Source organism: Haliotis cracherodii, unplaced genomic scaffold (genome assembly GCF_022045235.1).
Source record: "Haliotis cracherodii isolate W230 unplaced genomic scaffold, xgHalCrac1.p SCAF_10, whole genome shotgun sequence".
NCBI classification, from domain to species: Eukaryota; Metazoa; Mollusca; class Gastropoda; order Lepetellida; family Haliotidae; genus Haliotis; species Haliotis cracherodii.
This window is the reverse complement of record NW_027266265.1, coordinates 20435106-20458426: the sequence shown is the minus strand read 5'-3', so window position 1 is coordinate 20458426 and position 23321 is coordinate 20435106. Positions and strand designations below refer to the sequence as shown.

Sequence of the window (23321 nt, the reverse complement as noted above, 5' to 3'; positions counted from 1 at the left end):
CGCAGGATCGAGCATGGAATGCATCAAATAATCCGTACAATAGGTGGGCATTCGATTGTATTTGTCAGGAATTTAATGTTTCTACGAGTAAAGATTGGCGTCTGAGTGGAGTTAACCATGGTCTAGGTATTCCGTACGCTGGTGCACACTCTGTTAAAGAAGTCAGCGATGATTTACTGAAAAGAGGTTGGATTCTTCCAAGCTTTGCTCTCTCATGTAACGAGTGGTGAGACGATCGTATGAACTTTAAGGATGGTGTTGCTTTCACCGTCCAAAAGGTTGAGCAACCACCTGGAAATGCTTGGAATGAATTTCTTAATGATAAAACAGAAAATAAATTTACTAACCCAGGAGTTGTAAGAGTTAATGAATCAATAAGAACTTATGTATGGGCAGTTCTTGGTGCACAATCGCTAACACAAATGTCCATTATTGGTTCTGGGATGGCGCTCGATGCACAAAAACAGTTTGTTGCAAACGTGGAGGATGCTATTAATTCACCAGTTGACATACCATCTTCTATAAAACGTTATCAAGATGTATTACAGTACGCTCAATCCAAAGTAGACTATGTTTATGCGCCGGGACTATACATGTCTCCAGGTAATATGGAACTTAAGATCGGTCAAGTGATCGGTTATAATAATAAAATTGTTATTGCTACCCATCAACAAAAACCTGGTATAAATTCAAATATTAACACCGAATTAATAACGAAAACAAACACAGGCGAAACGGGAATAGTCAAGCCACAGTCACCACATGTTTCACAACCATCTACTAACGCACAACCACAAGTGCCACCGCATATTGCAGCTAAAAATCAACAACATATCGATGAAAAAACAGCTCTTATAGTAGGTGGAGTCGCGGCTGGTTTACTCAGGATTTGGTTAAATAGTTCTTAATGAACTGATTTGGTTAAAGCAGATAAGTACAACAGACCGGCAATTGCTACGATCAGTGCCCACAAGTTTTGACTAAGCCATGTGGTGGTCTTAGCTAATAAATTCAAGAGCCAGGAAACTTTACTCCCTATTATACCAGGAAGTGCAGACGCGGCTTTCCCAGCGAGCTTTCCCAGTGCTGAACCTAATGCTTTTAAATGCTTTTTTATCCACTCTTTTACGCCATTTTTATCACTAGAGGGTGCACCTCCTGTACCATTGATTAACCCGAGAGTCAAAGTCGATATAATAAATCCCAGTGCGGTTAAAATACTGGCAGTGGTTATTCCCTGTTCTCTAAACAATGTTTTAATTTTATCGGCCAGTGTAGTGTCATCGTTGAGGACATGATTGATAGTTTCTCGAATTTGACTGATTTGTGAACGAAGTGCCTTTCTATTACTAGAAGCAGCTTCGAGGCGGTCCGATCTTTTGTCTTCTAAGTTACGCAATCTTTCAGCAACGTGGCGTCTACTGAATTCATCACCTGCCTGTTCAAGTTTTGTTTTCTCATAAGCTTTATGCTTGTCCAGTTCGGATAGCTTGGCTATATTATTGATGAGTTCTCCCCGCATTGTTTGCATTGCCTTGTCAAGACCTCGTAATTCCCTCATACTGAACTCCGAAATTGGTACACTGGCCATGGAATTATCGTAGTAGGTATCCAAGATTTCTCCGAGTCCAGGCCAGCTTTCGAGCTTTCTTCCAAATTATCTTTGGTACCGATTTCAGTACGCACAGTCCGAAGAACTATCATGATATAACATTTATACTAAGTTTTCCTATAATAATTAGATCCACATCAAGTGCTTTTATGAGTTATCATGGTGTAATATTTATACATCATTTCATATAATTATAGTTTAGCAAGTAATACTTATCGTCAGGTAAAATGCATATATAAGATATCAGTAGTTGCAGTTATAGCTTTTTAGATAGATGCTAGCCTAAGGTAATGGGAGCGCATCTCCTAGATATACAATTCAATAAGACAAGAGTTATGTCTACATAGTTTAATAGATTTGAAGCTTTTAGATAAATGCCAGGCTAAGGTATCAAGATCCCATCTCCCAGACAAAAGATATGTCTACATAGTCTTATAGATTACCTTGAACTATTTTATTTAAGTAAATCTGTCATCAACTATATTAGAATAACATTCAGCAATTACTTCAATTTAGACTCATTAAGGATTAGCCCCCATACAAGCTCGTCTATAGTGCATTAAGGATTAGCCCCCATACAAGCTCGTCTATAGTGACACCATAATCTCTTTCAAAGCATCCAGTAAATATGTCAACAAGATTAGTGCCAGTCCAACAGGATTAACAGGATTAAGTATTCCCCTCTGTCTAGCCATTCATTTAGCATAGGGCACAACCCATTGTGTATCAACCAATCATATTCCATTTTATTGTTCTATTTTTTGTTAAATACATACAGAAACCACATGTTAGGGCAGAAAGGGGTTTGACTCTCATACCAAGCAGACCTCTCTCCCACAGCCCAGAGGGTTGTACTGACTCTCTGTGGCACCCTCAGCTATATTCTAAGATATTGTTCATTGTTAATTGTTCTTGTAAATAAAATTGTGATTAGTCTCCTGTGACTCCGGCTCTTTGCTGACTAATTTCCCTAAGAAAACCAGCGCACCATTTGAACGGTTTTGTTCACCCATAACAGTCCATGATAGAACCTTAGTAGTCTTCGCGTAAAGTTTTTCTCGTGAGTAGTCCACAAAACCTAATTCATTACGAACAGTGTTGATGCCATGTTTAGCAGCTATCGTAGACAAGGCTAGGGGCTTACGAGTATGAAAATTCACAAGATCAATATCCGAAGAGTCACTCAGTCGCAATATTCCTTTACTATCTATCGTAAACTTTGAATAGTCACGACCAATTGGACTTTCTTTTAAGGCATCGTAATAATCATTAACGGCTGGTTTCAAAAGTTCATCGTTAAGATTCGTAAAGCTGGTTTCATCAGTACCCTCTTCGATTGTACTAGGGTTATCAAAGTCATCTAGATTAAAATCATCCATTTTTATATTAGACATAAGGTTACATAATTTCAATATAACAACGTCTTCACAATACAGACACAAGTTAAACCCAGATCCTTCAGGGGTCAAAGCAATTCGTCAGTCTGTAACTATAACTAATAACCCGAGTACCATCGATCAGAATCAAACGCTTCTGGTTCGCTTTCCTAATCTCGGCGCACATGATGTGTTAGTTCCAGGAACTGTCAGACTAGCATTTACAATTAGTTTGACTTCTGCCGACGTTAACAGGGAGCCTGTTCAGAACATAGGTTGTGCTATCGTTAAGAAAATCGATGTTAAAATTAGTGGTAATGAGGTTTTGAGTATTGACGATAGCGATGTATACTATTGTTACATGGATCTCTGGAGAACGGATAAAGAGCGTGAAAACTTACAGTACCAAGGTATTTATAATCGGAACACATTGAAACTGCGAGTGGGTGCTGATAATGGTGATAATACCGTCGTAAAAGATCACACTGTTGCCAGCGCATTAGGTAACCGATTCTATATTCCGCTCGACTTAGAATTACTAGATAGTCACATGCCCTTTTATCAAGCATCCCTAGGTGATAGGTTAGAATACGAACTCACTTTTAATGACTATGGTAGAGTAATCAGAGCTGCTGAAGATGCTAGCTATTCCATTGACAATATCTCACTGGAGTATGATATGATAACAGATCCTGAATTAGCCAGACAAATTCGTAACCAGTATACCGGAAGTTTAGCCATTTTGTACGATCGCGTGCTTCGACACCGAAGATCATAAGGAACAAAAAAGATACGACGTGGAATATCAATCTGAATGTCCCCACGAGATCGTTGAAGGGTATTTTAATGTTGTTCAAGGACCCCTCCGATGCATTTAAATCAAATACCGAGAAGTTCTACAATCCCAAGATTACAAAAGTAGAATTGACTATCGAGGGCGTTCCTAATCAACTATATAGTCAAGGAATGCTAGCGTATCAACAATGGGATGAGATTAAAAAACTCCCTTCTATAAAACAAAGCCCAGAAGTTAATGCGGTCGCGAAAGATCTGTCTCTAGTGGATGTATCAAGGGTGAATACCTCACCACGAAGTACACGCTATGGCTCGACATGCGAACCACGGATGATGACCAACTTCATGGTAGTGGGCGGAGAATAGAAAATGCCAGCGAGGGTGTTACTATACAGATAACGAAGCTCCAGGAATCGGCTGGGAAATTAAACATATCGTAGCTAGTACGTTTCTTCCTATCCCAGCAGAACATCACATGTATTTATGCGAATCTCTCGAGAAAGATCCATTCATCGAACATTCTATAAGCGCAGTGAGCTGTGAGTTTTATCATAGATACGGAATGTTCTTAGCTCCACTCACCACAGCTTTAATAACGGCTAGGTATTGTCAATTTAAACATAAGTGCCCACTTAATAAAAATGGACCACAGATTGTGGAGACGCAACAACAAGTGAACGAAGAAATAAACCTGATTGCACAATCACAACAGATTGTGAATGAGGAAATACTAGCAATTGCGAAATCACAAGCCAGAGTTACTAAGGACCCCAGAAAAATGACCTAGTTAAGGTGAGTCTTATCAACCATGTCACCCTGACTGCTAATCTATAAATAGTGCTGACAGCTATGACTAACCAGTGGAGATGTGATTTACCTTTTATGTTAGGCTGGGCAGGACTCAGCTGATGACATGCATTTAGACAAATGATACTAGAAGTGTATATTTATCACAATGGCAAGAGGCAAATCAAGATGTAAATTCATACGCTTGGGCCAATCACAAATTTGTGGAAAGAGCTGTATGTCAGATTTTTGTGCAATCCATTCCATTAGAAAAGGGCACTTTAATTATTCGTGTTCTGTATGTGGGATTGGGGTAAAAGGTAGTTACTGTTTATGTAAGATTGACGGTGCTGACAAGAAACGGTTTCAAATTATTTATGAGAGGAAAAAGGCTTACCTAAGTGAGATAAATAGATTGGGTAGAATTCAAACCAATTAGACATTAGTTCACATGTTATATATCACAATGACTTATGTTGTCAGAGAGCTGAAAGCTTTGGCAAAGCAACGTAGTCTACATGGATATTCTCGAATGAGAAAAGCTGAATTGATCGATTTACTCGGTTTGGAATACAACAAACTCCAGACTGTAAGAGAACTCAAAGCTCAAGCAAAAAACAGTGGGCTGAGAGGTTATTCTCGAATGAGAAAAGCTGAATTGATCGCTTTACTAGATAATAATCAATCCAATGATGTTGATAAACCCACTGTTGATGAGTTAAAATTTGTACCCATCTAAATATCTAAGAGGTTGGAAGATGGATATTAATTCCAACATGGATGTTAATGATGTTAAGCCCATCGTATTGAGCAAAATTGACAAGGAGTTAGATGATTTACATAGTATAAAATACCAACTGACGATTAAAATGTCATTGAGTAAAAGTAACGCAGACGATAGCACTGAATATACTGAACCATATTTCCGTAGCAATCAAGAAGTTATAACCGAATCCGATACTATAATCACATCATTAGATACATCAATTCAGAGGATACAAGAAACTTTAGAACGCTGGACTAATAGAGGTTCGGGTTGGGGTGTGGATAAAATCGATAGTTTGTATTTAGATATAGCAAATTATATGCCTTTCAAAGGTGGATCTTATGTAGATTTACCCCCGTATTATAAAAAGAAAAAAGCTATAATTAATGTAAAAAATAAATCCGATCACTGTTTAATTATGATGATAAGATCTGCATTGTTCCTTGTAGACAAACATCCGGATAGACCTTCAAGCTATCCCCAAAACGATGGACTAAACCTTGATGGTATAGCTGAAGCTACACCAATCTCACAAATTGATAAGGTGGAAAAGCAAACTAATTTAGCTATAAATGTTTTCAGACATTCTTCTAAAGGAATTGTTGTACACAGGATAAGGCTCGCTCCAGAACATATTCCCAGAATCAATTCATTTCTGATCGAAAAAGATGGTAAATATCATTATACACGCATAAAGAGTTTAAGCAGACTATTATACGATCAAACAACCCATAAGGAAAAGAAATATTTCTGCAAAAGATGCCTACATGGTACAGCAGACAAGATCTATTAGAAGCGCATAAAGAAGACTGCAGAGGTGTTGGACAGAATGCTATCAGGATTGATATGCCTAAAGAGGGGAAAAATATATTAAAATTTGAACATTATTGTAATCAAATGCCAGTACCATACGTAATTTATGCCGACTACGAAGCGCTTATCAAACCTATAGAAAATACTGAACGCAATACTGATAGTAGTTTTACATACAAAACTCAAGAACATATTCCTTGTGGGTTAGTTTATATAGTTGTAAGGTATGATGGGAAAACAAACCCACCCGTGATTTATAGAGGTCCCGATGCAGCGGGAAAGTTCCTAGAATATCAACAAAATGAAGAGAGAGTAATCAGGGACACGATTCATTCCAATTTCATTTCAATCCCATACTGATAGCCAAGCAAACGTTCCGCTAATTTCCGGTTAAATCTTTCAATGATACCTTGACTACGGTGGGCCTCTTTTTCACCACGCCCGATTTTGACATCGTGCTTTGTTAACAGTTTAGTTACCGATCCCATAAACTCGCGACCAGGATCTACTTGAAATAACTTAGGCCATTTTAGTGGTCCGCGTTTATATCTGCGACTCAGTGCATTAGCTACTTCTGTTGAATCTTTCGAGGTTAATGGCTCAGCCTCTTTGTATCGACTAGCCACATCCACTACGGTTAAAGCGTATTTATACGTTTTGCGTCTTACCTTATCATGGGGAAGAAACAAGAGGTCAGCCTGATGAACTTCATTCGTTGTAAAAATATCAAACTCCTTCCTCGGTATATAACGCAGTGCCGGTAAGTATATTTGCCACATCGCTTGTTTCTTTAACCAATCCTTGGCCACATCTTTACCTTAGCCGCGGTGGCTAATTTTTGTATTGCTCCTATACCTTTTCAATATCCTCGTGTGCTATAGTAAATTTTATTTATTATTAATTAATATTGATGTTTCTTTAAATACGACTTATGACGATCGTTAAATCGCATCATCATTTACACATGAAAAAATCCCCCTGTAGTGGTGGTATAGGTATATAAATCTGGCTCCAGTGGAAGTGGTCCAGAACCCCCATTACCTATACTACTAGGGGATTTCACGTTTACTTGATTACAAGGGGATTTCAAGTTTAGTTGATTGCAAGGTAAGTTCATGTTTAGTTTAGTTTAGTTTAGTTTAGTCTTCCACTGCGAACCAAGCCTAGTTCGGCAAGGGGATTCATCTCAAACTTAGTACATATAATCTGTGTCATATTGAGGGATGCAGTCAAAAGAAAAAAATTATTTTTTTTAATTTTCCATTTTTTTATGAATTTTTCAAACCCTACCAGGGTTTCCCCTGGCGCAGGATTCTTGCGTATATGACTCTCAATTAAGGAAAAATATGTGCAGAAATAAATGACTGCGTCATGACTGACGCAATTTCAAAATATCTATGTTGTTGTTTACCAGGTTTGGAATGAAAATATTACAACTACTCACCTGAACTTAATTTATAAACATTTTCCAAAGACAATATTTGCAAACGTCTTAAAATTTACATCTAGTTTTTAAATAATCGTCGTTTTTAGAAGTAACATAACTTCGCATAACACCACTGCCACGGGCTAATTTGCATAGCCTGTCACATGACCAGACTTTTCTCTCGTTTTAAAACAAACACTAAAATCAGAACACCTGGGGGCTTTACATATTGTTTTGCATAATTATTTAGATATGCTACTAAAACTGTGAGTTACACGACAAAAAATATTTATTCATCAAAGTGAACGTAACTCTCAAACTCTTTGTGGCTTTGATGACTGCATGTGATGCAAACAAAGGAAAACTCTGCAAATAGACAAAGTTTTTCACGTTTTAGGCATATTTTCTCACTAAAAGTTAACCATGACATATGTTTATCTAGATGTGTAGACTCATAAAAATTGAAACAAGAAAATATTATCATTGTTGCGGTGAATAATGTGATTTGGCACGGTCAAGGTATGTGGTTAAGCGGAACCTATGGAATGGGGTAAACAGAAGTTGTAAGTATCGGTTTTGGACGAAATTTAGGTAAACATTATTGAATGAAATTTTAAATAAAATTAATAAAATAGATGACAAACATAAGGTGATATATACAGAGAACACATTTTTATTACCAGATGGTGTAACAACAGGATTAACTTGCATAATTCAATTCGGATTTGTTATGCTATTTCCTATGACGGATCATGACAGCCTGAAATGAGACTGAAGAAAAGTCTGTGTGTATTATACACGAGAGATACTTTTTTCAGGATTTAATTGCCCATAATTAGGGGTGCGTATTATACACGAATACATATGGTATATACGAAATGTAAAGCTTTGGGCGTGTTTGTTGTTGCTAATAAACTGTATTCAACCAGAAAATATTACGAGTGTTCACAATTCTTCAGTTAAACTTCACTGTTGATAGATAATACAAGATAACTAGATAAAAGATGTAAATGAGTGGTATTAAATTATATTAATATGTAATAATATATGAAATGTATTTTAATATCCATCCATGATTAGAAATTATGTCTCACAGTTGAGACTGATGTTATTTATTCATCCTGTATTAGTGTCACTGTAAATTGTTTCATGAGCTGTGAAGTAATTAAAGATTGTGAAAAAATAAAACCAACAAACTTTGTTTTTCATTCATATATCCTTTATTTCTCTGTAGTACAATCACCTGAGAACATTAATTAACACTTGTTAACTTAAACTAAAGACATATAATATTTAAAAGATACTTAACTTTAAGTGTAACATTAACAGTGAACACTTTAAATTTCATTAATCATACAATAAAACATTTGACTCTCAAAAAATATTTTTGACTCCCAAAAATTCATAGTCTGAGTCAAGGTGACTCTCAGATATTGGAGTCTAGGGGGAACCCTTCCTAACCCTATCCTAGCTATTTAACTACTGACACACTAGGTGGGTTGGGGGTATTAGTGAGCCATGCCCTAGGTTTTGCAAAAGCCTTCTTTTTAAATGAGAACAGCTTTATTCTTTACTTATCCTGCATTACACCTTAATGCATATTACTGCTTGTTCTTGACAGAGAAGGTCCGTGCTTGAAGAAGTTGTTCCAACTAGCTGAGAGGCCAACCCATCATGCAGCTCCCACGTGACCAAAGGAAGTGACGTCACGGATCCTCACATTACTCTTGTCACTTGATGAGTGAAGACCTGTTTTTTGCTGTAGCATAAACTGATTCAAACCCTCCTGTGTTTGCTCTTTGAGTTAATGTTTGTTTTTGTTTGTATTTTGTACATTCTATGTTTGATAAACATGTGCATAAGGTTATTAGAAAGTGACTGGCGTTTTCTCAAAAAGAAAACATAATGCCATGTGTCTTGTTGTTCCAAGTAGCCATCTTGAATATTTTACGTGGCCAGCAGTTAATGTACTGGTTTGCATTCTATATTCTTTTTGCTTGGTACCCCACGATTGGCGTATCCTTGCAAGTATTGTTTGTTTTGTTGTATGTTGTCTTACCTTTGTCATAATATTTGTTTCATAAACCCAAACAGTGGGATAAACTAATTATAGCCTACATAATCGGGCGGGGACGCATTGTGATTTTACACTGCTTCATTGCAAATATCATGCCCTTCTGCTCAAAGTGCCGGCGTAATATGTCGGCGTGGCATCCCCACCCCCTGTGCCTTAATTGTACATCTAAATGTCCCCAGGGTCACCGATGTAAAGACTGCTTACTGCTTTCACCCACAGCCTTCAGTCAGTACCTCCGTGTGTGTAAATGTCAGACCTCTCCGAGAATTCACCTACAAGATTGGCCATCTTGGATGACTACCCTCTGACCTCAATTGCTACCTTGATGTTGAACCCCACGGTCAGAGTCTCCACTAAGAGCACTCAGACGACCACAGCGTCTCTCTTTATGGCAGCGGCCACCTTGACACCCGGCATGGCGCTCACATACCAGACTGCGCCTATACTATCCTCCGGACAGACGCTCGATCTCCCACAGCCACCCCCGCCTACGGCACAGACGCTTACAGCACAGACACCCACAGCACAGACACCCATGATAGATGCCCATGATAGACGAATCTCTCCTCCAGTACATTCAGTACTTACAGGACAGACAGGTGTTGACGCCAGCGCCTTTACAGATGCCTCTACAAGTGCCTCCCATAGTGCCTCTGCAGACGCCTCTTCAAGCGCTCTTTCAGCAGTTGCCTATCTACACAGCACCTATTCAGACGCCCGCGCCTCTGCCTCCGCCGCGGTATATACAGTTTTACTTTATACATGTAGATAAATACATACAAAAGACACTTTGTGCCAGGTCAGCACATAGTGGTTGTGGTTGTTGTCTTGGTGCCCTGGAGCACCCAGCCTAACCCTAGCTAGGCTAAGGGTAAGACCTTTCTTTTCCCCTTCTCTCCTCTCTCAATCTCTCTGGACCAAGGCTTATATAGCCAAGGTACCCTGACATTTAATAAGTAATAAATATAAATGTAAACAGTAAATCATCAGTGACATACTTGCACATCCTGTTCAGGATGGCAGACGGTCGATGTACACAAAAATTGGGATTAACAAATAGGATTAGCATCTAATAAATAACAGCAATTAAGTGTTTCAAGGCATATAGATGTCATGGCTCCAGGGTAATGAGCCTTTGCAATCAAATGTTCTTCAGACAATGGATGTCGTAAATCAGTCGCTATGACAGAGCACTGAACGCCAAAGGCTACTTGGTCAGAATGGCTAGGGTCATCACGATGGCACAAATCGCCCAACCACCAGGAGCCTCTATGATGACAAGTGGCAATCCTTCGAGAGCAAGACCCCACATCTGCATTGCCTCAATTCCTGGCTGAGTTCATGCTCCATCTGCATCACAAGTGTAAGTTCAAGGGCAGTACCATCATGTTGTGGTGCACAACTCCGTCCATGACGAAAATCCCAGAACTCCATGCTCTGCTCCGCTCATTCAGGCTGGAAGACCAAAAGGCGAAGTTCCATCCTCCAGCTTGGGACTTGAACGTCATTCTCACCTCGCTGAGCGACGCGCCTTTCGAGCCACTCGAAACGTCGTTATTCTACAATCTGACGAAAAAGACGGTCTTCCTACTGGCGCTCGCCACAGCAGCCCATGTCAGTGAGCTACAGGCCCAGGATGTCACATAGGTCCGCTTTGAGGAGGGAGCACACGGAGCCGTGCATCTGGGCCTGTGCTGGGACTTCATTGCAAAGAATCAGCTCCCAGGCCAGACCGATAGATCATTCCTCATCACTCCCCTTTCATCGATTGTTGGCGAGGAAGATGAACTAGAGCTCCGCCTATGTCCGGTATGAGCGGTTCATTGCTACATCCGACGATCCGAGGAACACCATAGTCAACGACGACGCCTCTTCACACCGGTATCTGCGACCTCGCGAGCGGAAGTCAGCTGCAACATGATCACCCGCTGGCTACGAGCCACCATCCTCCAGGCCTACGAGCCCGTGGTATTGGACCCCCCACGCTCCAAAAAACGTCATGAGATACGGGCAGTCATCTCCACCATGGTGCTACACAGCAACTGCTCTCTACGCGCCATCATGGAGGGATGTTTCTGGCAATCCAACACTGTCTTTGCCACTCACTACCTGCGAGACGTCGCATTGGAGGATGTGCAAGGCACGCACAGCTTTGGTCCGTTAGTAGTGGCCCAGCAGGTCACCACTACTACACGTCATTGACCTCGCCTCCATGTCCCCCAACCTCCCCTGGCGTAAGCCCTGGATTAGAAGGTTGCCTCATTTGCATATTGCTCGATGCTCCAGTCTCGACCTAACCGAGCGTTATTGTCAGGCTGCACAGTACCAGGCCACAACGCATACCTTATTCTTCCCGTACATGGAGTGGTCACCTCATGCCGACCACACAGCCGAGGACGGGCTGAGGGAATTGGAGGTTCCCATACATGGAGTGGTCACCCGAAGCCGACTACACAGCCAAGGATTGGCTAGGGAACAGAGTCTGGAAATAAAGATGAAAGTCCACATCTGAAGGTACGCCCTCCTCCGGTTCCGTCCGATAAAGATGCATGAAGGAGTAATGCAGGATAAGTAAAATAATCTGGGAAAATCCTAGATATTTTTTATATTTGTATACTTATCCTGCATTACTGTGTCTAAAGGGACCCAACCATAGCAGATCTACCTCCCCACGATGCCTTCCGATGTTTCGGACTTCAGAGTAATGTGAGGATCTGTGACGTCACTTCCTTTGGTCACATGGCAGCTGCGTGATGGGTTGGTCTCTCAGCTTCTTCAAGCAAAGACCTTCACACAGCCCTTTTCTCTGTCAAGAACAAGCAGTAATATGCATTAAGGAGTAATGCAGGATAAATATACAAATATAAAAAATATCTAGGATTTTACTAGTTTGCTTTACATGAAAAAATGGTGGCAGGCAAATGACCACCTTGCCTAGAATTTCCTCAGATCTGTGAGGTATCACCATTACTTTTCTCATGAGCAATTTGGTGACACTTGACCTCGCCATATGCAGTCATATGCATGTCTGGTCATATGATGCCACTTCCACTTCAGGAAAACTCCATGTACAGTGGGCTGCTTGAAAAACTACTTTCTTTTGTTGAAATATGTTCTTTGTTAGTGACAGTTTATGTTTTTTCCCGGATCATATCCAGATTTTGAATTTAGGCAGGGTTAAAGGCTGGGCAAGCCAGAGTGGGCAGGTATGTCAGCTGAGGTTGACAGTGGCACTGTGGTGCATCCCAAAGTTCACAGTATTTGTGGCAATAGAGGCCAACAATTTTGTGATAAACTCCCATTTTGTTAACCTTACAACAATACTCTTCTTAAGTATTTTATTGCAGAAACAATGTTTTGTGTTTAATTGCTTTTTTCGAGACTTTTAAGGGTGGGGCGGTCGTGTAGCCTAGTGGTGAAAGCGTTCGCTCGTTACGCCGAAGACCTGGGTTCGATTCCCAACATGGGTACAATGTGTGAATCTAATTTCTGGTGTCCCCCGCCGTGATATTGTTCGAATATTGCTAAAAGCGGCGTAAAACCATACTCACTCACTCACTTTTAAGGGCATTTAGATTTGCCAGTGTTATACTGATATTTCCAAAATGACGTTCTGAATTAGGAGTTTTTCATTTGTTTTTATTTTATTAACCATTTTATTGAATTTATTCTCCTGCGTCTTCTGTATTTTCTCTCTAATGAGTGCTGCCATCTCGCTGATGAGATGCATTTCCCATAATCGCTGTGCATGGTTTATATGCTGTGAGGGAGATAGTACCAAGGTCAAACTATACTGAACAACAAAAGTTCCTGTAACCTAGAATAAGATTTAATGCAAAGTTATGTTTTTTACCAAATCAGAAACAATTTCTGTTTGCAACAGATAAAAGACTTCTGTAAGTGTTCAAATGGTTTAATTTGCCAGACTGACTTCAGAAAATGTGTGATTTCTTAAAAAAACATCAACATGCCAAAATGTCAATTTACAAATCAATAGTGTGTGTGTCCACCTCTGGTTGTGATGCAAGCATCACATCTTCCTCTCATGGAAAGGACCAGGTGTCGCACTGTGGAATATCTGTCCATATCTGCTGGAGCATGTTTTGAAGTTCCTGGAGTGTCTGTGGAACACGTGTTTGACGTCGAAGACGCCGATCCATCTCATCCTACATGTGCTCGATTGGTGAGAGATCAGGTGAGCGGGCCGGCCAGGGGATGACATTCACGTTGTTTTGTTGAAGAGAATCCTGAACAAGTCGAGCAATATGTGGCCAGGCGTCGTCATGTTGAAAGGTAATGCCTGGGACATGACGAAGTAAAAACGGTAGAAGAACAGGGCCGATGATCTCGTTGCGGTAGAGCTGTCCATTGAGATTTCCCTCTACCACCATCAAACAGGTCCTCTGTCTTGCTGTAATCCCACCCCATACCATAACGCTGGCACCCCGAACCGATCTTCTTCCATGACACAATGATTGATGTGACGTTCACCTCAATGTCGGCAAAGTCGAATCCGTTCATCGCTGTGGTTGAAGTGAAAATGAGACTCGTCAGTGAATAGAACTTATCCCCACTGTATGGCCGTCCAGCATAGACGCCTGGTGGGTCTTCTGGCGACAATCCCTGCACATCTGAGGCGACGAAGTACGGTTTGTGAAGATATTCGTCAAAGGCCAGGGATGCTTCTTGCAGTCACTGTTGCTGACTGGAATAGATTTCGTAGGTGTGTTGTTCGAAGACAGTTGTCTTGTCGATTATTGATTACGTGTGGCCTGCCACTCAGAGGATGGTCTAAATTGTCTTGCAACATCACGTTGACTCGATCCTGCTTCAAGCATACCAATGTTTTTCTGAGTGTTTGTTGTCAACACGATGGTAAACAATGCACATGTTTTTATACCCATTCTTGGGTAGTGAAATGCATGGGGCTTGCATAAAAGTGAACTATTGCATGGAATGCATGCTTTTCTGTAGCAGTTGCGTTTTTGTGACTTGATTCAATACATGTACTACAATATTGAAAACCAAACTTTACTTGTTTGAAAAATACAGTAAAATATTGGTGTCACAGGAACTTTTGTTGTTGAGTATAGTATGGTGAGTACAAAGTTCATCTTTGGTAAGAGCTATGTTCCTGTTTTAGGCTATGGCTATTCAAGCTCTACCCCAGAATGCAACTGAGTCCTGGTCTAACTTAGCAACTCTCACCGATGACATCTGGTATCATGTTGGAGACAGATCCACAGATGTAAGAGCCATCGTTTGTTTCTTACTCTCACTGATTTCTCAGTTTCCCATGCTTTTTGTGAAAGGTAACTAACAAATATAATGGATGGCCCAGCAGGGCCTGTGTCAGTACTGTGGTAGAGTAAGTACACCTTGTGTCAGGACTGTGGGTGGAGTAAGTACACCTTGTGTCAGTACTGTGGGTGGAGTAAGTACACCTTGTGTCAGTACTGTGGTAGAGTAAGTACACCTTGTGTCAGGACTGTGGTAGAGTAAGTACACCTTGTGTCAGGACTGTGGTAGAGTAAGTACACCTTGTGTCAGTACTGTGGTAGAGTAAGTACACCTTGTGTCAGGACTGTGGTAGAGTAAGTACACCTTGTGTCAGGACTGTGGTAGAGTAAGTACACCTTGTGTCAGGACTGTGGTAGAGTAAGTACACCTTGTGTCAGGACTGTGGGTGGAGTAAGTAGGTGAGGTGAGGTGAGGTGAAATTGGGTTTAACGTCGCATCCAAGATTATTGCACTTATATAGCGATGTGCATGCACGTGTGTGTGTGTGGCTGCTTGTACTAGTCCGGATTAATGCCGATTTATAGTGCTAGCTCACTGAGATACCATGCCGTAGTTTAACATGAATGCCCCACTCAGACACAGTATACTGACTCCCAAGCCGACCTGTAGCCCCTTTATTCTGAGCGCCAGACAGGGTAACAAAAAGTACCATCTTTTGACGTCTTTTGGCATGACGCGGCCGGGACCGAACCCCGGACCTTCCGCTGTCCAGGCAGATGCTCTACCACTAGACCACGGAGTCAGTCTGGAGTAAGTAGGCCTTGTGGTAGAGTAAGTAGTGCTTGTGTCAGGCCCGGTGTCAGAACTGTGGTAGAGTAAGTAGGACTTGTGTCAGGCCCGGTGTCAGAACTGTGGTAGAGTAAGTAGGACTTGTGTCAGGCCCGGTGTCAGAACTGTGGTAGAGTAAGTAGGACTTGTGTCAGGCCCGGTGTCAGAACTGTGGTAGAGTAAGTAGGACTTGTGTCAGGCCCGGTGTCAGAACTGTGGTAGAGTAAGTAGGACTTGTGTCAGGCCCGGTGTCAGAACTGTGGTAGAGTAAGTAGGACTTGTGTCAGGCCCGGTGTCAGAACTGTGGTAGAGTAAGTAGGACTTGTGTCAGGCCCGGTGTCAGAACTGTGGTAGAGTAAGTAGGACTTGTGTCAGGCCCGGTGTCAGAACTGTGGTAGAGTAAGTAGGACTTGTGTCAGGCCCGGTGTCAGAACTGTGGTAGAGTAAGTAGGACTTGTGTCAGGCCCGGTGTCAGAACTGTGGTAGAGTAAGTAGGACTTGTGTTAGGACTGGTGGAGTAAGTAGGCCTTGTGTCAGGACTGTGGTAGAGTAAGTAGGCCTTGTGTTAGGACTGTGGTAGAGTAAGTAGGCCTTGTGTCAGGACTGTGGCGGAGTAAGTAGTCCTTGTGTCAGGACTGTGGAAGAGTAAGTAGTCCTTGTGTCAGGACTGTGGCGGAGTAAGTAGTCCTTGTGTCAGGACTGTGGCGGAGTAAGTAGTCCTTGTGTCAGAACTGTGGAAGAGTAAGTAGTCCTTGTGTCAGGACTGTGGCGGAGTAAGTAGTCCTTGTGTCAGGACTGTGGTAGAGTAAGTAGTCCTTGTGTCAGAACTGTGGTAGAGTAAGTAGGCCTTGTGTCAGGACTGTGGTAGAGTAAGTAGGCCTTGTGTTAGGACTGTGGTAGAGTAAGTAGGCCTTGTGTTAGGACTGTGGTAGAGTATGTAGGCCTTGTGTCAGGACTGTGGTAGAGTAAGTAGTCCTTGTGTTAGGACTGTGGTGGAGTAAGTAGGCCTTGTGTCAGGACTGTGGTGGAGTAAGTAGGCCTTGTGTCAGAACTGTGGTAGAGTAAGTAGGACTTATGTCAGGCCCGGTGTCAGAACTGTGGTAGAGTAAGTAGTCCTAGTGTCAGGACTGTGGTAGAGTAAGTAGGCCTTGTGTCAGAACTGTGGTGGAATAAGTAAGCCTTGTGTCAGGACTGTGGTGGAGTAAGTAGGACTTGTGTCAGGACTATGGTGGAGTAAGTAGGACTTGTGTTAGGACTGTGGTGGAGTAAGAAGGACTTGTAAGGCCTGGTGTCAGAACTGTGGTAGAGTATGTAGGCCTTGTGTCAGAACTGTGGTAGAGTAAGTAGGACTTGTGTCAGAACTGTGGTAGAGTATGTAGGCCTTGTGTCAGGACTGTGGTAGAGTAAGTAGGACTTGTGTCAGAACTGTGGAAGAGTAAGTAGTCCTTGTGTCAGAACTGTGCTGGAGTAAGTAGGCCTTGTGTCAGGACTGTGGTGGAGTAAGTAGGCCTTGTGTCAGAACTGTGCTGGAGTAAGTAGGCCTTGTGTCAGGACTGTGGTGGAGTAAGTAGGCCTTGTGTCAGAACTGTGCTGGAGTAAGTAGTCCTTGTGTTAGGACTGTGGTGGAGTAAGTAGGCCTTGTGTCAGAACTGTGCTGGAGTAAGTAGGCCTTGTGTCAGGACTGTGGTGGAGTAAGTAGGCCTTGTGTCAGAACTGTGCTGGAGTAAGTAGGCCTTGTGTCAGGACTGTGGTGGAGTAAGTAGGCCTTGTGTCAGAACTGTGCTGGAGTAAGTAGTCCTTGTGTTAGGACTGTGGTAGAGTAAGTAGTCCTTGTGTCAGGACTGTGGTAGAGTAAGTAGGCCTTGTGTCAGGACTGTGGTGGAGTAAGTAGGACTTGTGTTAGGACTGTGGTGGAGTAAGAAGGACTTGTCAGGCCTGGTGTCAGAACTGTGGTAGAGTATGTAGGCCTTGTGTCAGAACTGTGGTAGAGTAAGTAGTCCTTGTGTTAGGACTGTGGTAGAGTAAGACACCACGTCTCCCTCTCTGACACTATAGTTCAACTGAAATGTCTCACTTTCTCTCACTATAGTTCAACTGGTACACAAAGCGGGCATCCCTGGCAGTAGTGTACAAGGCCACAGAGATCTTCATGATCCAAGATCGATCTGAGGACTTCACAGACACCTGGGGCTTCCTAGACAGACGTCTCAATAACATCGCAGTCTTCAGCAAATCTGTAAAAAGTGTGAGTTATTGGTCATTGATTTTTACTGAACAAGAGGGCATGGCTAAAAGTATAAAAAGGTTTGATTTTGTAAAGAAATATAAGTAAAGGTGCTGCATGTAGAGGTGTAGTGAAGTGGTGTATGTAGATGTGGAGTAAAGGTGATGCATGTAGAGGTGGAGTGCAGTTAGTGAAGGTGCTGCATGTAGAGGTGTAGTGAAGGTGCTGCATGTAGAGGTTTAGTAAAGGTGCTGGATGTAGAGGTGGAGTGAAGGTGCTGCATGTAGAGGTGAAGTGAAGGTGCTGCATGTAGAGGTGGATTGAAGGTGCTGCATGTAGAGGTGGAGTGAAGGTGCTGCATATAGAGGTGTAGTCAAGGTGCTACAGTAAGAGGTGGAGTGTAGGTGCTGCATGTAGAGGTGGAGTGAAGGTGCTGCATGTAGAGGTGAAGTGAAGTGGTGCATGTAGAGGTTGAGTAAAGGTGATGCATGTAGAGGTGGAGTGCAGTTAGTGAAGGTGCAGCATGTAGAGGTGGAGTGAAGGTGCTGCATGTAGAGGTGGAGTGAAGTAGTGCATGTAGAGGTTGAGTGAAGGTGCTGCATGTAGAGGTGGAGCATGTAGGTTCTGTCGAGTGAAGTAGTGCATGTAGAGGTGGAGTGAAGGTGCTGCATGTAGATGTAGAGTGCAGTTAGTGAAGGTGCTGCATGTAGAGGTGTAGTGAAGGTGTTCCATGTAGAGGTGGAGTGAAGGTGCTGCATGTAGAGGTTGAGTGAAGGTGCTGCATGTAGAGGTGGAGTGAAGGTGCTGCATGTAGAGGTGGAGTGGAGGTGCTGCATGTAGAGGTGAAGTGAAGGTGCTGAATGTATTGGTGAAGTGAAGGTGCTGCATGTAGATGTGGAGTGCAGTTAGTGAAGGTGCTGCATGTAGAGGTTAAGTGAAGGTGCTGCATGTATTGGTGAAGTGAAGGTGCTGCATGTAGAGGTGGAGTGAAGGTGTTCCATGTAGAGGTGGAGTGAAGGTGCTGCATATAGAGGTGAAGTGAAGGTGCTGCATGTAGAGGTTGAGTGAAGGTGCTGCATGTAGAGGTTGAGTGAAGGTGCTGCATGTAGAGGTGGAGTGAAGGTGCTGCATGTAGAGGTAGAGTGAAGGTGCTGTATGTAGAGGTGGAGTGAAGGTGCTGCATGTAGAGGTGGAGTGAAGGTGCTGCATGTAGAGGTGTAGTGAAGATGTTGCATGTAGAAGTGTAGTGAAGGTGCTGCATTTGTTGTTGTAGTGGAGGTGCTGCATATAGAGGTGGAGTGAAGGTGCTGCATGTAGAGGTGGAGTGAAGGTGCTGCATGTAGAGGTGTAGTGAAGGTGATGCATGTGTTGTTGTAGTGAAGGTGCTGCATGTAGAGGTGGAGTGCAGTTAGTGAAGGTGCTGCATATAGAGGTGGAGTGCAGTTAGTGAAGGTGCTGCATATAGAGGTGTAGTAAAGGTGCTGCATGTAGAGGTGTAGTGAAGGTGCTGCATGTAGAGGTTGAGTGCAGTTAGTAAAGATGCTGCATGTAGAGGTGGAGTGCAGTTAGTGAAGGTGCTGCATGTAGAGGTTGAGTGCAGTTAGTGAAGGTGCTGCATGTAGAGGTGTAGTGAAGATGTTGCATGTAGAGGTTAGTGAAGATGTTGCATGTAGAGGTGTAGTGAAGGTGCTGCTTTTGTTGTTGTAGTGAAGGTGCTGCATATAGAGGTGGAGTGAAGGTGCTGCATGTAGAGGTGGAGTGAAGATGCTGCATGTAGAGGTTGAGTGCAGTTAGTAAAGGTGCTGCATGTAGAGGTGGAGTGCAGTTAGTGAAGGTGCTGCATGTAGAGGTGGAGTGAAGATGCTGCATGTAGAGGTTGAGTGCAGTTAGTAAAGGTGCTGCATGTAGAGGTGGAGTGCAGTTAGTGAAGGTGCTGCATGTAGAGGTGGAGTGAAGGTGCTGCATGTAGAGGTTGAGTGCAGTTAGTAAAGGTGCTGCATGTAGAGGTGGAGTGCAGTTAGTGAAGGTGCTGCATGTAGAGGTGGAGTGCACTTAATGAAGGTGCTTCATGTAGAGGTATATTGCAGTTAGTGAAGGTGTTGCATGTAGAGACGTAGTGAAGGTGCTTCATGTAGAGGTGTATTGCAGTTAGTGAAGGTGTTGCATGTAGAGACATACTTCACTTGCAGCACACTGTTGTGCAGTTAGTGAAGTGGTTAGCATGTAGAGGTGTAATGGCACCATGTCTCCTCATCAGGGTGTAATAGATACATTTCTTCTGTTATGTTACAGATGGAACAACTCAGCTCAGTGATGTCTGAAGGCTTCCTCGGGATGTTTATTGTGGTAAGCATGTTTCTCATGCATTCATATTCATACACAACGAACATCATTTTTACCTTTGTCATTGACATTCATTTATATTAAAATTAGTACTTTGCAAGTGAGTCCATGCCATTTGTTTGATGAACCAAGCAATTTGTTTTGTGTTTATTTTTCCATAAACTTTATAATACTTAGGCCTGTCCTCTAGCGGACTACAGTTTTCTGATTGGCAGATATTACACTGGGTGGGCTTGAGTTGTATTGTTCCCCCTAAAGTTGTCACTGATTTTGTATTGTCTACAGCTATTCCATGTTATTTATTAAATAAGTACTCTGTGAGGTTATTATTGTTGGGGGCAATGGGGGAATAGCATGGTGGATAAAGCGGCAAAGACCTTGGTCGCTTCCCCACATGGGGATTTTTTAGTCAACTTCAGGTCTATAGTTAACATCCTTCACACATACTAGAAGCACAGTATCGCACATGTGATTGAACATTGTGGAACACAGCAATCATTTTTTTTAATTTTTTTTCCTTTTATTTTTAGCTCACCTGACTGAAAGTCAAGTGTGCTATGTTGTGGCCTGTTTGTTCGGCATCTCCTCAAAAACAAGGGTACCAATGAACCATACTTCTTCCCAGAAATGATGGCACCAAATTTAGTTGAAGAGGTTTAAATCAAATCTTGGTTATGACTGACAATGCAGCCATATTGAGAATGTACTTTGGCATGGTTAGGATGACATCATATTTTGTTCAATTTTTTTTTTACAGTGACTTTTGTGAAACAAATTTTAAAATTCTGTGGTAGAATTCTGTCTTATAAGTGCACCTGAAACCCGGTTCTCCCTGATTATGTGTCTAGGTTTGTCAGCACCATATTCGTGCTTGTGGGTTTCACCAAAGTGGTAATGTCCAAGAGCTACATCACCTCAGGCTTTCCTCCCACATTAAGCTGACATGTCTTGATATAACTGGAATGCTGTCAAAGTGGCTCAAATCACTCAAATAACAAGTCAGAGTTTCATATTTGTTAACATTTGCATTATGAAAATATTTTGAATAGCAGTGCTGACAGCAATATTTTTAAGTTGCTGTCTGTTGACTTTTTAGACTGTTGATTATAGTTCCGGGTGAGCTACAGTACCAAGGCACTATTTTTCATGGAATTTGAATCTGACCAAACAACTTAGACAAACCACAGTCTCAGAAGCTATCAGTAATAATACAGTGTGAAAACGAATGAGGACCCTGATTGATATTGAGTATTAGTTGTTTGCTATGTTGTGGCTATGTTGCAGGGTAGGAACATACTGGGCTTGAACTCCAGACACAGGTAATGCCCTCAGCAGAGGAACAGGGCATATGGACTAGCACCAGCCATCTTGGATATATAGATTAATCAATAAACCTACATACAGGTTCTGGAATCAAATGAATAATATCTTCTGTTCCGTCTCATCACAAGATGTCTGAATACCTGCAAGCTGTCTTCATAGTTGTTAATGGTCTGTTGTGAAAAAGATTAGTTTTGTAGTGAAGAGCAACCATGTTTGGTGTACAGGATTTAAAGTGTTTGAATTTAATGATGAATATGTAGTCAGAATTAGTTAATAAACAAATCAGGTATGTTTGACATATTTTGTTATGTAGAAGAATGTGGAATCAACTTAGGAAGTGTGACTCTGCTAGTGCCGTCAAGGCATTACAAAACCAACAGTATATCTGCTTATTTCGCAGCTCAGCAGCTGAGCTATTTGTAATGGCCTGGCATCCAATGGCTGTGAGTGAGTGAGTGAGTTGGATTTATCGCCGCTTTTAACAGTATTCCAGTTATATCACGGCGTGTCAGCTTAATGTAGGAGGAAAGTTTACGTTTACCACTTCGGTGAAACTCACGAGCACGGGTATGATGCTGACAAACCTAGAAACAGAATTGGGGCAAACCAGGATTCGAACCCACAATCAAAAGTTTCAGGCGTGCACAAGGGACGCAACTCTGCACAGCGAATCGCGACGACTGGGCCACCCGTGCCCCCTCCAATGGCTGTGTGTTTTGTGAGTATATACAACTAAACATTTGGTTGAGAATGTGTTCAACTAGACCACTCGTTGAGAGACTGTACTGTACAACTTGACCACTGGTTAAGAGTGTGTACAACTAGACCAGTGGTTGAGAGAGTGTACAACTAGACCAGTGGTTGAGAGAGTGTACAACTAGACCAGTGGTTGAGAGAGCGTACAACTAGACCAGTGGTTGAGAGAGTGTACAACTAGACCAGTGGTTGAGAGAGTGTAGAACATGACCAGTGCTTGAGAGAGTGTACAACTAACCCAGTTTTTGAGAACTAGACCATTGTTTGAGAGAGTGTTCAACTAGACCAGTGTTTGAGAGTGTACAACTAGACAAGTGGTTAAGAGTGTGTATAACTAGACCAATGGTTGAAAGACTGAAGTGTCGAACTTGACCAATGGTTGAGAGAGTATACAACTAGGCCATTGTTTGAGAGAGTGAAAAACTAGACCAGTGGTTGAGAGTGTGAAAAACTAGACCAGTGGTTGAGAGTGTGTACAACTATCCCACTGGTTGAAAGAGTTTACAAATACGCCAGTGGTTGAGAGAGTGTACAACTAACCCATTGTTGAGAGAGTTTACAACTAGACACGTGGTTGAGAGAGTGCACAACTAGACCAGTGGTTGAGAGAAAGTACAATTAGACCACTGGTTGAGAGAGTGTACAACTAGACCTGTGGTTGAGAGAATGTAGAACATGACCAGTAGTTGAGAGAGTGTACAACTAGACCAGTGGTTGAGACAGTGTACAACTAGACCAGTGGTTGAGAGAATGCACAACTAGACCACTGCTTCAGAGAGTGTAGAACATGACCAGTACTTGAGAGAGTGTACAATTAGACCAGTGGTTGAGAGAGTGTACAACTAGACCACTGGTTGAGAGAGTGTACAACTAGCCCAGTGGTTGAGAGAGTCACAACTAGAACGCTGGTTGAGTATGTTGAGAGAGTGTACAACAACACCAGAGGTTGAGAGAG

At 42.2% G+C, this 23321-nt stretch overlaps 1 protein-coding gene across 1 annotated transcript in view; it reads left to right on the top strand.

Annotated features, from left to right (window-relative positions):
- The window catches only part of LOC139448003 (ubiquinone biosynthesis protein COQ9, mitochondrial-like), a 69018-nt gene extending 47115 nt beyond the window's left edge, over positions 1-21903 (top strand). The window contains exons 6-9 of the mRNA XM_071229512.1: positions 14795-14899; positions 17810-17965; positions 20237-20290; positions 21572-21903. Coding sequence (XP_071085613.1) covers positions 14795-14899; positions 17810-17965; positions 20237-20290; positions 21572-21610 — 354 coding nt within the window. The 3' untranslated portion in view covers positions 21611-21903. The remainder of the gene's footprint in view (positions 1-14794; positions 14900-17809; positions 17966-20236; positions 20291-21571) is intronic.
- The last annotated feature ends 1418 nt before the right edge of the window (positions 21904-23321 follow it).